At 41.0% G+C, this 15,502-nt stretch overlaps 1 protein-coding gene across 1 annotated transcript; it reads right to left on the bottom strand.

The window, feature by feature from the left end:
* Nucleotides 1–6: 6 nt before the first annotated feature.
* LOC121871545 (BTB/POZ domain-containing protein 6-like) lies at nucleotides 7–14,769 on the bottom strand. The gene is made up of 6 exons (XM_042373989.1): nucleotides 14,661–14,769; nucleotides 12,537–12,675; nucleotides 11,720–11,953; nucleotides 9,243–9,338; nucleotides 1,388–1,527; nucleotides 7–1,018 (listed from the first exon to the last, which is right to left on the bottom strand). Exons 2-6 carry the CDS (start codon nucleotides 12,666–12,668, stop codon nucleotides 241–243), a joined length of 1,380 nt encoding a protein of 459 aa, XP_042229923.1. The 5' UTR covers nucleotides 12,669–12,675; nucleotides 14,661–14,769; the 3' UTR covers nucleotides 7–240.
* Nucleotides 14,770–15,502: the final 733 nt, after the last annotated feature.

Raw genomic sequence — 15,502 nt, 5'->3', positions numbered from 1 at the left:
ACTTTAATTATATTCCATAAGATAATGATACTAAAAAATTACACAACTATAATTCAGTATTTGTTATTCTAATTGTTTGTGTGCAAGAGCCAGCAACACGTCGCAGTACAGCAAATGCACACACACATGTCACACTACAAAGGATTTACCATTATTCCTTCTTATTCATTCCATTTTCTAAGACTTGTAATGTTAATTTACACTTAATCTGGGTTTCTGTGTAGGGACCTTATTGTCAGACTAATTTTCAGTTATATATTCGATCTCAAGATTGTGCAAACAAGAAGTCGTACCAACGAATGTAACATCATTGCCTTGTGATACATTGATATTGTTGTTTCTAACTGCAATGGAAGCCGCTTCAATGTTTAATTCGAAGTTATAAATCACGCCAGGTACTAATTTAATGGGTCTCTTAAAGTGACAAGCTGTACCTCTCCATGTACCCTTACCAATTTCACCATTTGAATCATTCACAGTCACAACGCCTTCATTAAGGCTTGATATAAATGCAGATGAAATCTTCACCACCAATACCGCCTTGGTTGTCTGGAAATTTTGAAGCAAGTAATGATTAATTTTGGTATAATATTTAAAATTGATGCTAGTGCCGTTGTTCATCGGGGAAATTGACAAAACAAGGGATGTTATTAGGGACGGATACCGCTTCTTCGCTGCAAGAGAAGACACAAATTTGGGCAGAGTACTGTACATACCTTCGATCCCTTGTAAAATATTAACACCCTCTTCTACAGCGACAATGCCCGAGGGTATCACATGTTGAATAAATTCTTCAGCTGTCATTGTAAGGAACCTTACCAGAGGGAGGAATTCTTCCACTACTTGACGAAGTTTTGGTATAAGCATTTCTTCTTTGTACTGGTGCTTCTCAATTGCTTCTTCCTCTTTCTCATTTTCGTCCTCCTTTGCAGAGATGCTCTTGGGTGATTCTTTCTTAACTACAGGTAAGTAAGTCACTGGTCCCACAGCATATTCAGCTTTCACCTGACTTAAGCCCCTGTAATGTTTAAGAGTGATAATAATTAGAAATGTGAATGTCCATCACTGAAAATACCCCTATGTACTAAATTCTGTACTGTACTATGCTCGTGAAAATGTATAAAAAAATAAAATAAAATTTCAGAGTCATATTAAAATACCTGTATAGACGTTTTAACCTGTCGGTAAGACATACCATATGAGAGTTTCAGCTGCAATATATAATTTGAGAATATAGTGCAGTGCAGAGCTGGGGGAGGGGGGACGAGGAGCGTAAATTGTTAAGGTCATTGTTACTAATTCGTGTATAAGACAGAGAGTCCTACAGTAATGAAAAAAAATTCTAGACTGACTTTACATATTATTAAACTAAATACTTATAGTTTACCAAGACAATAGGGCAGAGAAGACATTTGCCTCTGAAGATACTGCAAGTCTTGGGTGGCTGAGAAGCTGCTTTAGTGATGATGATCGAAGAAACGTGATGTTCTTGGATTTTAAAACTTGGTCAGCTGCTGTTATTAGCACCTTAAAAACAAAAATATTCGTGTCAACAATATTCTCTAGGCTTGGCCCTTAATGGTGGTTGTTATCACCTTAATAAACAAAGACTTTCATGGCAATAATATTTTCTTGGCCCTTAATGGAAATCTAAGCCAAATTTACTCAGCTTATACAAGATCCCCCAAAATTTAGTACAGTATTGTGAATTAAGTTCATAAAACTGTACAGGTCAGTACTGTCCTTCTAATTCTGCAAATTGTGCTTTATATTTTGGATACAATGTTGCACTAGTTGTGGACGTAATATAAATGTGTTTTATGTCATAGCAATACAATCTTGTGTCTGTTATAGTAGATTATACCGTAAAGGCCTGGGACTTAGGGATGGAAATCCCTTACCAGACTAATCAGGTTCTTAATAAAGGAAAGTCAAGGACCATGGTTTTCTGAGGAATAACAAACAACCGTTTGAGATTGACATCTCTTTACTATAAAAAATATAACACAAAACTCTGACACCACTCAACAAACATCAAGTAACAATTAATGCAGTCAACAGTTAATGGAGTCAAACAATTAAGGGAAGCAAACAATTAATGGGAAGCAAATAACTAATGGGAATCAGCAATTAATAGAATCAAACAGTTAATGGGAGTCAGCAACTGATAGAATCAAACAATAAAAGGAATCAAACAGTTAATGGGAGTCAACAACTGATAGAATCAAACAATGAACAGATATTTCCTACGACAGTGGCCCTGGGGGAAGGTTCCAGAACACACTGATCCACTCTAAGGGTGAAGCATCGGTTCAACTCCTCACTCCAGCGATGTCTTGATACAGCTGACGAAACACCGGGGTACAGACGGTGGAGAGGAGCAGCGGTAGTGGTTGATGTCCAGAGAATTGACAGTCGACAGGTGAAAGTCTGGGAAAACAGCCCACGAGTCCAGGACCTATGATGAGATCACAGCCAGAATTTGAAGAACAGCGGGGTAGCTAGATAGTGACTGTATGGCGGCTGGGGTGACACAGGTAGCCGCTGCCGTTCTCACCTCTGTCCAACTCCCCCAAGTGTTGGTCGCACCAGCAAACGAGAGAGTTAGCAGCGGTAACGAGCAGGAAGATCGTTTCCGCCCTTACATATACCAATCGAAACTATAACACACAAGTCCTGAAACAAATCCGGAGGACTGTGGAATGTGGTCTCATAATATCTGTTGACAAGACGAGGGTTCTCAATCCTTGTCCTGCTCACCCTCTGCCTCTTGACTTTAACATTAACAGCATGCCCTTGGAACTATGTAGCTCCTATAAATATCTTGGAATTTGTGTGAATGATGCAAACTTTGTCGGCAACCTTCGTGCCAAACTAATGCAGCGCATTAAACCCCTCAGAACCCTTGTTGGCAAGGGCTATGGAATTAACATCACCTATGCTCGTACTTTCTATCTTCACTTCATTCGTTCTGTAGTTGACTATCATGCTCTCCATCTTGTGACTATTCCGCCTAGAACTCAACAGCCTTGAGGTAGTGCAAAATGAAGCCATGCGTATCATTCTAGGATACCCAAAATCAACCAGAATTGTAAACATGAGGAAAGAGCTCGGACTGCCCTCCTTATCTGAGAGGATAGCTCTACTTAATACCATGCTTTGTGTCAAAATTTTGAAGAACAATGGTCCCCAAACTACAGCTCAAACTGAGTTGATGTTCTATCTAAGTGTAATGATTGATTGTCAGACCAAAGCTTACAGCCCAGAATTATGTCACATATAACAGCGAGTACACCACAGACCTCGTGGTACCACCACATTCCGGGTTGACACACCTCAGGTCGACCCAAGGGACTTGACCTCGCCCGCTAATGACGTGAGCCGCGTGACCTACAACCGCACCCAGCCAAGACACCTGGCCAGGACCACACCTGCACACAATTATCCAGATCAAACCAGTTTAGTGTTAATTGTTAGAGGTCAGAAGCCGGCTGGGCCGACCCCATATAAAGGCCCTACAGTCCCGTCCACGGGCATTATCTTTATCATTATCATTCTGGTCAGACTGATTCTCATTCTGGACCCTGTCATCTCTCTCCCGTTCGGGTCGTCACTCGGTTCACTAAGCACGTCCCCTCCCCAGGTCGGGAGGGAAACCTCCCGACCAGACCACGGCATCGCCAGCTAAGCAGACTCTCCCATAAGGAGGCAGCCCAGCCAGCACTCACTGGGCCTACGTCAGGGTACACGTGAGTCTTGTCAGAACGTCCTAGGGTGAGTTACCTACTGTGGGAAGTGTATTCATTCAGGTGTGTCCGAGAGTCAGTGTCAAGTAACGTAAAGCATAACGTGTTAGTACCCCGATATAATAGTGATATTAATGTGTCCATGTCATTGAGTGAAGTAATAAATAGTTGTATCAAGAGGTGTTTAACAAGTTGTCCCTTTAAGAAGTAATATACGTGTATTGACATACGAGATAAGATAAGCGTAGTGACGCTGTGCAAATAACATCCAGGCCACGCTACCAAGTTTCCTATCTTTACATTCCTACTCTCTATACTTCCTACCTATATATGTCTTCCTCTTCTCTGTTTATTGCGTCTCATTATATTGGTGGTAGCGAACTATGACGTTAACCCACGCCCTCCTCGTCCATTGTTATTGCTAACAGTGTACTTAACGTAAACCCATGCCCTCCCCCGTTAGCCATAACACCTGGCTCGTTAGTTCAAAAGTGCGTAATAAGAAGTTCCTGCGTAGTAGCGTGAAAAGTGTCCTAGTGTGTCTCCGTTACAGCTCAAGTAAATGTCTCTCGTCGTGGTATGTGCGAATTTTTAATAGAAATATGTTCAGTGCTTAACGTAATTTCTCAGTGTCACCCGCTATCTGTGGCATTCTCAGTAGCCCAAGTGCAGTTTGATTGTTGGTCAGTGTTGAATGTAGCCATTATGGTTCAGTGATGAAAGCGGTGTCTGTACTAACTGTTATAACTTAACATGTCTTTTAACCTACATCCTCCTCCCTGTCCTAATCCTTACCTCACCCTCCTTACCCTTCCTCCCATCCCTGCCCCGCCCTGCCCGCCCCTCCGTTCCGTGCCCCTCCCCGCCCCTCAAAGCCTCAGCCTGGCCCGATCAACCACGCCTCGGCTCCTCCCCACCTCACCCGCAACGCACCAGCCTGGCTGGGCCTGGCCAGCCTCGCCTCGCCCAGTGCCGCCCCGCCCCGCCTCGCCCCACCCCGCTCGTGTGACCTCACGTCCTTCTGACCTGCCCCGCCTCGCTTGACCACACTGATCCCCCGTCTTTTGTCCCGTGAGCTGTGTGTTGATGATGATGGTTAATGTAAAGTAATATTGCGATGAATGCAGAGCTTCACTCAGTGTATTTTTTATGCTATTATGATTTGTGATGTACTCTTTGACGCGCAGTGATAAATGATATTCAGTGTAGTGCGCAGAGCTTCACTCCCCGACCCAGCCTAATGAGAACATTGTCGTGACGGAAACCGTAGTTGCCAAACATTGACGTGAAGTATAAAGTAAACTTTTTTTTTGCAAATGCACTTCCAACTGATCCATCATCCCTTTAGGATTGTTTCTCTGTCAAATGTCACTCACAGTACCACCCATGGCCAGCCGGACGTCAACCACAGTACATACGAGCAGAGAAGAACCAGCATGATGAAAGCAGCGTGATGAATGCAGCTTGATGAAGGCAGCACGAAACCCACCACACACCACGTCACTTCTTTCAAGTCCTCCCTTGGTCTAGGATTAAGAAGATTTTATATTTTTCTACTTTAGGAAGCTAAGGAGTGTGGAATGGATCGCCACACAACGAACCCTGGTGAGCCCAGCCAGGGAGGGATTCACCACTGTGGAAGGTGTAAGACAGGACGGTCTTTGGTCTCGCCGACACTCACGTACAGAGGGCGAGCCCTGGTCCGCGGAACCTGCCTTACAGTCATCTAAGGAGACGACAGCCCAAGCAGTGGACCGGCTTTCATCCCGGCCGGAGGGGGCCGACGGCAGATGAACAGAAAATCGTCTGGAATATGTTGAAAATGATGATGTTGCAGAGAAGAAATACAGATGGAGCAGAAAAATTCATCTGGAATATGAAAATGAAGATGTATAAAGAAACGCAGATGAGCAGGAAAATTCGTCTGGAATATGAAAATGATGATGTACTAAGAAAAAAGGAAGATGGAACAGAAAATTCATCTAGAAGACGTTGAAAATGAGACTCTAAACGTAGAGAAAGAACGCAGATGGGACGGAAAACTCGTCTGGAATAGTATAGAAACCAGGAGGAAGTGAGAAGAAGTCAGAAGGTGTGGAGAAACGACCTACAAGGTGCGGTATGTGAAGAAAGAAGACAGAAGATGTGCTATGTGAAGAAAGAAGACAAAAGACGTGCTATGTGAAGAAAGAAGACAGAAGATGTGCTGTCCTGACATCACAAGAAAGTCGATGATGAAGGACCAACCGACTACAGCTGCTGAGCTGCCGCCATCCCCTATTTTTCAGATACCAGCTGGATGGAAGACGTGAGCTATGCCGGACCCAACTAATGTACTGATGTTGTTGATGTATAATAAAAAGATATCAATACCCTAATATGTGAAGTAGGAACATTTTTTGTGTATTTTGAAGTATTTTCTCTGATTTTGTTGATGTTTACTACAAAGAATGTCTTTTTTTAGTCTCACTTTTTTCTATGAGTTCATTTGATCAATGTCTTGGACTATGAAACACGATGTTGTAGCTATATTACTGACTGAGATGAATTATTATTTTGACATGGAAATGTAACACCTGTTATTGTTTGTAGAATGTGATTTGCAAGGTTGCCTCGGACACTATGCTACATATGAAGGATTTTTTCATTCTATGTTCACCTGCTATGTTTCCTTTTTCTCCTGGCATAGAAGCTTTGATCTTGGCGGGAGGTATAGTGAGCTTTGTCAGATCAAACTAGCGCCAGTAGAAAAACATACACCTATGAGATTGTTGTTTGTAAATGTGAGACTATGTTATCGCCCCAGGGATTATCTCTGATACCACACGTGATGTTGATGTCTATATGTGACATCAGTCTCTGTGATGAAGCTTTGGTCTTGGCGGGAGGTGTAATGATTGATTGTCAGACCAAAGCTTACAGCCCAGAATTATGTCACATATAACAGCGAGTACACCACAGACCTCGTGGTACCACCACATTCCGGGTTGACACACCTCAGGTCGACCCAAGGGACTTGACCTCGCCCGCTAATGACGTGAGCCGCGTGACCTACAACCGCACCTAGCCAAGACACCTGGCCAGGACCACACCTGCACACAATTATCCAGATCAAACCAGTTTAGTGTTAATTGTTAGAGGTCAGAAGCCGGTTGGGCCGACCCCATATAAAGGCCCTACAGTCCCGTCCACGGGCATTATCTTTATCATTATCATTCTGGTCAGACTGATTCTCATTCTGGACCCTGTCATCTCTCTCCCGTTCGGGTCGTCACTCGGTTCACTAAGCAGAGTCACGCACGTCCCCTCCCCAGGTCGGGAGGGAGACCTCCCGACCAGACCACGGCATCGCCAGCTAAACAGACTCTCCCATAAGGAGGCAGCCCAGCCAGCACTCACTGGGCCTACGTCAGGGTACACGTGAGTCTTGTCAGAACGTCCTAGGGTGAGTTACCTACTGTGGGAAGTGTATTCATTCAGGTGTGTCCGAGAGTCAGTGTCAAGTAACGTAAAGCATGATGTGTTAGTACCCCGATATAATAGTGATATTAATGTGTCCATGTCATTGAGTGAATTAATAAATAGTTGTATCGAAGAGGTGTTTAACAAGTTGTCCCTTTAAGAAGTAATATACGTGTATTGACATACGAGATAAGATAAGCGTAGTGACGCTGTGCAAACAACATCCAGGCCACGCTACCAAGTTTCCTATCTTTACATTCCTACTCTCTATACTTCCTACCTATATATGTGATTCTCTTCTTGTGAGATTTGTCTCATTATATAAGTAATCTCGACTATTTCGTTAACCTTCCACAAAAGACTCTCTTTGGGGCGTGGCTTCATAAAAGAGTTGCAGATCTCTTGAAACTGAATGTCCCAATCACCCCAGACGAACCCATTAATGCCATTCCTCCTTGGCTGGATATATCAGTTCCTATTAATTACACTCCTGTTGGTGGTAAGTAAATGTTAAACACTGATGCGATTAGATGTGTCACACTAGAAACTATTAACAGACACATAGAGAGTATTAAATCAAGGGAATGTTATGCTTTTACTGATGGTTCTGTACAGACAAACACAGGTAGAACAGGCTGTGCAATTGTAATATATGAAGAAAAAGAGATGATAGTGTCAAACAAGCAACGGCTGAACAACTGGGCCAGCACAACACAAACTGAGCTAACTGGAATCTACTTAGCCACAGCCTACCTTAAAGAAAATGGAGGTGGGGTGATATTCTGTGACTCTCAAAGTGCTTTGAAATCAATGAACAGCCCGTCAGGTTCTATGTCTAAAAGAAATGTGATAACTGCCAATGAGAACAACTCTCGTATCGAATTTGTGTGGATTCCGTCCCATGTTGGAATTAGGTATCATACCGTGCTGATAGACTGGCCAATGAGGAATGTAAGAAGGAAAATGTTGACCGTGACCTTGGCCTGTCCAATACCGTACTTAAAAACAATCAAGTCAGAATTATGAACTCTGATCTACAAGAACTGAGAAATGCAGAGAGACCTGGCAGTTGTAGCATTAGTATATATGACAAATTTTGTGACGAGAGGTACCGGTATGGCCAGCACAAGGACAGAACCAGACAATGTGATGTAGTCGTGGCCAGAATTAGGCTAGGATACAGACACATCTGGCAAGTTAGTAACGCTGTACCCATACCGGAACTTTCAGTAAATAAACTTTGTGATAAACCTTTAAAGCATACACTTGGACACTATATTATTGAATGTGACACTGTCAAAGACTTCAGGCCACCTGGCTTATTGTATCATGAACTTTGTAATTACTATATTGAATCGGGGGTGCTTGGGGACATTCTTGCTGTTTATCCCAAATTTGCTAGCCCACACTGATTAGTCTTCAAATAGAATATGACGTCCAATGTATACGAACCACTGTCTTGCATGGCAGCAAACAGTGACATCACCTAAATGACTCTGACCTATATATACTGCTAATAAATATGATGCATTTCTTTGTGTACGAACCTCTGTCCTGCATGGCAGTGAACAAATGACATTACCCAAATGAATCTGACTTATATATACTGTCAATGAACTTGATGTGTTTCTTTGTGTACGAACCTCTGTCCTGCGTGGCAGTGAGAAGTGATACCACCCTCAGTGTCAAGACCTGACTGGATTACTCGGAATAGGCAAACTGTACTCCAAGCTTTGTCAATAAATTTGTTAAACTAGAAAACCCTTCTTTGTTATGACTCATAATATTGCATTCTTTATACAATTCCAAAACAAGATCATTTGCACACAGTCAGTCTCTGTGCAACAGTTTTTCCTCATACTGTATCAACCGTTGACTCATACAATATGAATATTAATTACAATACAACTGGACAGACAGTTAGCAAGATAGTGAACATTTACAGGAATTAACTGTCATTAAAAACTATGTAATAGTCATATTTGTGTAGTGATGCAGCTTCATCTTACAACATGAGAATCCCTAACAGCTCACCTCCTCACATCGTTGGAGTAACTTATGATCATCGAAGAAGAGAGCGGTGTCATAAACAAATGGAAAGTTCTCCTCGGTAATTTCTTCAGCCAGATTCTGGAACAGAAAGAAATATTATCAGTAAATTGAGAGATGATTGTAGTGATATTTATCATCATCCAGTAGTGTCACTTAGTAAAGACCTAAATATGATGACCAGGTGCTGTACTGTATATCACAGTATCTGTGGAAGAACTTTCGAAATGTCTGTATTTTCTTCATTGGCCTTTCACCATCCACCATAAATTTCAAATATTGTATACAGTACAGTCAATACGTGTACTGTACCAGGTAAAGGTGAATATGTGTACTGTACCAGGTAAAGGTGAATACGTGTACTGTACCAGGTAAAGGTGAATACGTGTACTGTACCAGGTAAAGGTGAATACGTGTACTGTACCAGGTAAAGGTGAATATGTGTACTGTACCAGGTAAAGGTGAATACGTGTACTGTACCAGGTAAAGGTGAATACGTGTACTGTGGAAGTAAAAAAGAATAATGTACTGTACCAGGTAAAAGGTACGTGTACAGGGTAAAGTGAATCGTGTACCGTACGTGCAGTACTGTACCGGGAAAACGTGTACCGTGACGTACAGGTAAAGGTGAAGGTACGCAGTATAAACGTGTGGGTAAAGGTGAACAGGTAAAGCGTACTGAATACGTGGTAAAGGTGAATACGTACGTAAGGGTGAATCGGTGCTGTGCTGCCGGTAGGGTGAATTGCTGTACAGGGTAAAGGTGAATACGTGTAACAAAAACCTGTAGGTAAAGGTGAATACGTGTACTGTACCAGGTACTGTACTGTACCAGGTAAAGGTGAATACGTGTACTGTACCAGGTAAAGGTGAATATGAATACAGGTAAAGGTGAATATGTGTACTGTACCAGGTAAAGGTGAATACGTGTACTGTACCAGGTAAAGGTGAATACGTGTACTGTACCCGGTAAAGGTGAATACGTGTACTGTACCAGGTAAAGGTGAATACGTGTACTGTACCGGGTAAAGGTGAATACGTGTACTGTACAGGGTAAAGGTGAATACGTGTACCGTACCAGGTAAGGGTGAATACGTGTACTGTACTGGGTAAAGGTGAATACGTGTACTGTACCATGTAAAGGTGAATACGTGTACTGTACCGGGTAAAGGTGATTACGTGTACAGTCTCTCCTCGACTTACGACGGGGTTCCGTCCCGACGACCAGGTCGTAAGTCGAAAAGGCAAAGATAATACATAGAAATTCTAAAATGGGTGTCTCTCTTTCTTCTCAGCACCATGAGAACTCTCACTTTTATGCTTGCCAGCCATTTTAAAGGGAGTTACAATTTTTTTTTGTCAGTACACAGCAAGATTACTTGCGTCGGGACTAGAAAATACGTAATTTGAAAAATATTTTATACGACCACGGCGGTCGTATGTCTGCGTTGTCCTAAGTAGAGTATGTCGTAAGTCGAGGAGTACCTGTACAGTACTGTATCGGGTACAGTATTCACCTACCTGGCTAATAATCTGTATACTGTAAATGTAATCCTTAATGTCATAATATCACTGAATACTAGTTCATATTTTTATCTATCACATCTATTAATTCTGTCTATGCAGTCTCAACACACTGGCTAATTATATTCTTTAAGTCCAAACTTGACAAACGAAAAAATAAAAAAATAAATAAAATAAATAAATATTGAAGTGATAACCGTGGTAACATTATGAGATGTTCTTATTACCACCATGCTATTGTACTATTCCAGATGATACTAAATGTTACATAATACTTCCTTGAGATAAATGTATAGTACAGTATATATCAGGTGCCTAAAAGAGAGCTCAGGTTCTCAACTGGCTCAGCCATGTTAATATTGTTATTATTATCCACTCTGTATCTGTGTTTTTCTGGCTAAATAAACTGCTTCAATTCAATTCAAAGTTAAATAAAATATCCCTCTAATCCTCGTCACATCCTTTCAACTTTACTTTATTTGCTGCACCCGTTGCAGGACCCACAACTGCAACATTATTAATTGAACAAAGCCCAACTCAACAGGTAAATTTAAAGAAAATAATTACGTACTACGTTCAGTGCAGAATGAAGATGATCCCAATATGGCATACAAGGCACAGGCATTGGGGGTTGTTGTCTTCTGTCTTACCTTACCTTGTGTACTCGCACCCCATTGGCTAATAAGGAGTGCCGGTTCATATACCATAACAATAAATGTGTGTGTGAATAGTTGGCAACATTACCTAGATACTACCACAACACATTAAGAGTTCTGGTAAAGGTAACTGTTACTGAAACTAACGGGTAGTAAACTAATAAGATTCATGCTGTACATATTTCCTCATAATGTTTAGAGCACCTGCACTATTCTTTAACCAATACACTGTACAGGTACAGTATCTGGTAGTCCCAGCCATCCTCCTGCTTCTTCTCTTACCTCTGAACAAATCTGACAGATTTTATCAAGTTGATATTTGTGTGCCAGACGGTACACTTGTAGGGTCAACTTAACCTCAGTAAAGTTGATGTTGTCTGTGTAGATGAAGTCAAGCAGGCATTTGAAGGCTTCAGGCTGGTCATCATCTAGAGACAACGTGTCTTTCTCTGCCATGGGGCCATAAAGCATCGCCTCAAACACAGGTGAATTCATCGCCATTATCAGTCGATGAGCCTGCAAAAAGTTATTTCACCGACTTAATTTTGTAATGCCATAATATATAGACATTCGTACAGTAGCATCATTACTGTTTTTTTTTTTTTGCTTATAGATATAGGGTTTTGCTTTTAGAAAAATATTTTTGTATGAATGTTACAAGAGACAAATGAAAAAACAGTTCTGCCACAACAAATACTACTACATAAGCGTTATTTTGCTATAGTCAGTTCCCCTTTTTATGTTGAAATTAGTTCACTTCACATGAATCGAGGGCAGTCTTGTTTAACCCGGTTTCTCACTCTTACACTTCTTAATGTGGAGTAACCAGGAGTTGTTATGAATAAATAATCTGTGCATATAAGCTAAATAAAGTCTAAAGGTTGTTGCTTAATATAACTACATTACAACACGTGTTTAATTATGGGATATTAGCATACCACTCGCTACATCGGCATTATCATTACCAAAACTGCATTAAAACAAGCTAACCAAACTTGCTTTCCATGGAATATTATACCAGAATGGTGTACACTGCAAAGTATTTTACATGGTTATATACAATAACAATCTTCACTCATTACAGGGTACAACTGATCACCTGAATCTCTGTCTTGTGGCCAGGAAAGGAAATGGTGAGGTCAGAAAATTGTGTAGACATCTTGAGGAAGGCAAGGCGCTCATTTGTGGTGGGTTGACTACACTGCCAGTACTTGTTTCCTGAACTTGTCATTATAAACCTGAAAAAAGACCAATGTTATGGAATGAATAATAACAAAATGAACAGAACCTTCAACACGAGCCGATCTTTTGGTGAAGAGGAAAAAAGAAAAGGAAAACTAATCAGAGACGTGACCGATCGCACAAGCGGCTAACGAGCCGTTCAGTGGTGAAGAGGATTAAAAAAAAAAAAAAATAATAATAATAATATATATATATATATATATATATATATATATATATATATATATATATATATATATATATATACATATATATATATATATAATGTACTGTATAAACTTCCCTCGGACCTACGACCTCCAGTGGTACAATACAGCATGGTCATTGGTCAATATCCAACCATTATCTCCTGCTGTGTTTCATACAAGATTTTGCAGATTATCATAATTAATACTTTTAATATTTCTCCTTAATCACCAAACTCAACTTCGTTTATGACTTCACGTCCTATTCAACGTAAGTGTATGATCACTATCAAACCATTATTTTTTTAAACATGTTCCAAGAGATTCAGTACAAAATTTATTTATTATTACCATTTTGTCTAGTAAAAAACAAAAAACTTGTATGCTGCAGTTTCTTTTTTAATTGATTGCTTCTAATTTACTTTTTTAATTAATAATTCAATTATCAGCTTACTAACAATTGTTCCGTAGTAATAATGTCATGGTTGTATTTTGCCTAAACTCATTTGACGAGTTCCGTTCAACAACCCATATTGTTATCACGGTATTACAAGAGGACACCGATTTACCTATAAAAAAACCCTTTGATGTATGGGAGTCACACTGGATAGCATCCTGTAGGGGTATCGAGATATTAATGTTGTCTAGCACTCAGGATGGAAGGAAACTCTAATGTGGTTTTCTTGTATAATATATAAGTTATATGAAGACAGTCTGGTGCTGGAGGTGCTGTGTGGTGAGGGGCTGCTTGGTAGAGACGTGCGGTGAGTAGCTTGTTGAAGGAGGTAGATGTGCAGGAGCTTCGTTAGAGAAGATGTTGCCTGTTGCTGGCCTCCTGGTTGAATGAAATGTTAACAGCGTGGAGCTTGCTGGAGGAGATGTTGCTTGTTCAGGAAAATGAGCAGAATGAAAGTTGGTTGGTGAGGAAGCTCAGAGGAGGACATGCTCGCTGGCGGGAGCGAGGACCGCCAGGCAGCGGCAGAGGAGGAGGTGTTGCTTGTTCAAGAAGAATGGTCAGAATGAATCTCAATGGAGAGACAGAGCTTATATACCCCGCAGCAGCCGCCATGAGTCATGTTGGGAAAACCCAAGAAGTCGCCGGTGAATAGTTTCGTTGCTAAGATACGGTAACATCTGGGGACAGCTCTGGCTTGGTTGCTAGGGGAGGCGGCACATTGGAATGCGATACGCAGTTGTAGGGGAGACGTCCACTACAATCCCTTCTCACATCCGACCCGGGGATCGAACCCTAGACGGTGATGAAAAACTTTACGTACCAACATCGAAAACGAGTCATGTATATTGTCTCACCTCAAGTCCGGGTTCCTATGTTATCTCCTGAATTCCCAACCTGGCAAAGGCCACAGGTGCTCACTTTGTCACCAGAAACGGCGTTTACTGTCAAGGAACATTGCTCGTTGGTAACTGTTACCATTTTACTATGGTTATGTGCGAAATTCAGCATTGGTTGTAAATTTGTAATTAAACTGTTTTGATTTAATGATGTAAATGTAAGTCTATAAGGCATATGGCCACGACCGTGAGGGCTTTTTAATGGTAACAATCTAGATAAAATTTGCTTTAAATTTCGGTGCTGAAAGAAGATAATCCGTGGCAGAACGTGGCAACAACCATGCGCGCGCAGCTATCTAGAAAGGCGATGCAGGCCCAGCTATCTAGGAAGGCGGATGCCCGCTCTGCCTCACCATGAAGGAAGCCTCACACAACAATCACTTTCCAATACCTTCTAAAATTTTATTACATAAACAATTCTAAGATAACAATAATATACTTACTATTGAGGAACGGAAAATGTTAAAGGTATCTGCTGTGCCTACGTGTACGTCTCCTTACTGCACTGCACCACTGTTTATCTGTTGATCCCAAGTGTCTGAGTGAATGACTCAATCATGTTATCAGTCTGCTCGGCGACAGTGTTGCCAGATTAGCCATTTTTGCTACATCTAGCCAGAAATTATTACATCTGGCTGATAGCCGAAAACCCACAAGGTTTGGCCATTTTCTGGCCATTTTTTTAAATTAAATATTATTATGAATTTGTTTATTTCTCTTCATTTCAGTTTTAAAGTCATTGAATACCCAAACTCTAAAGTTATTGAATATTCTAACCAATGGTTGAAGATGAAAACACATTTTGGTATCGCGAAATCGTGTGAAAGGTGCTATACATCAGAAATTTAATATGCCATGTACAGTGATGAATTCAACCTTGCCTATATGCTCTTTTTGAAGTCTGTTTTAAGTGACGTTCAAAGAGTGAACAAGATATTTGAATCTAATGACTCTGATCCTCCAAAGTATTGGACGATCTGACACCTCTGATTGAAACGCTGGTGAATATTGATACTACCTCCTCATCGAAATCGCATAGATCCTTTCACCTACAACTTTGAGGGTATCTCGAACCAAAACTGTATCTTAGTTATGAAACAGAAAATGTTATCAAAATTGTTAGTGCATTTGTCTGTGGAGCGAGAGCAAAACTTTCGGGAACGATGCTCTAGATTTTTTGTAAGTCTCGTCAAGCAACTTCGCCAGAGATTCCCAAATAATGTACGAGTATTGAAAACAATGTCACTGTTGAGTGTCGCAAATGCTTTGTGTGCAGTAAATAATT

Source organism: Homarus americanus, unplaced genomic scaffold (genome assembly GCF_018991925.1).
Source record: "Homarus americanus isolate GMGI-L3 unplaced genomic scaffold, GMGI_Hamer_2.0 scaffold45698, whole genome shotgun sequence".
In the NCBI taxonomy this organism is placed as follows: domain Eukaryota; kingdom Metazoa; phylum Arthropoda; class Malacostraca; order Decapoda; family Nephropidae; genus Homarus; species Homarus americanus.
The sequence above is the reverse complement of the archived record's forward strand: the minus strand, read 5'-3'. Positions and strand labels throughout refer to the sequence as shown.

What these genes read in the sequence shown, in the direction of transcription:
- LOC121871545 (XM_042373989.1), bottom strand. Translation starts at nt 12,668, where the DNA reads ATGACAAGTTCAGGAAACAAGTACTGGCAGTGTAGTCAACCCACCACA. An exon ending in GCCACAAGACAGAGATTCAG is followed by an intron (nt 11,954 to 12,536) that starts GTGATCAGTTGT and finishes AACTTTTTGCAG; the next exon opens with GCTCATCGACTGATAATGGC. An exon ending in TACTCCAACGATGTGAGGAG is followed by an intron (nt 1,528 to 9,242) that starts GTGAGCTGTTAG and finishes TTTGTTTTTAAG; the next exon opens with GTGCTAATAACAGCAGCTGA.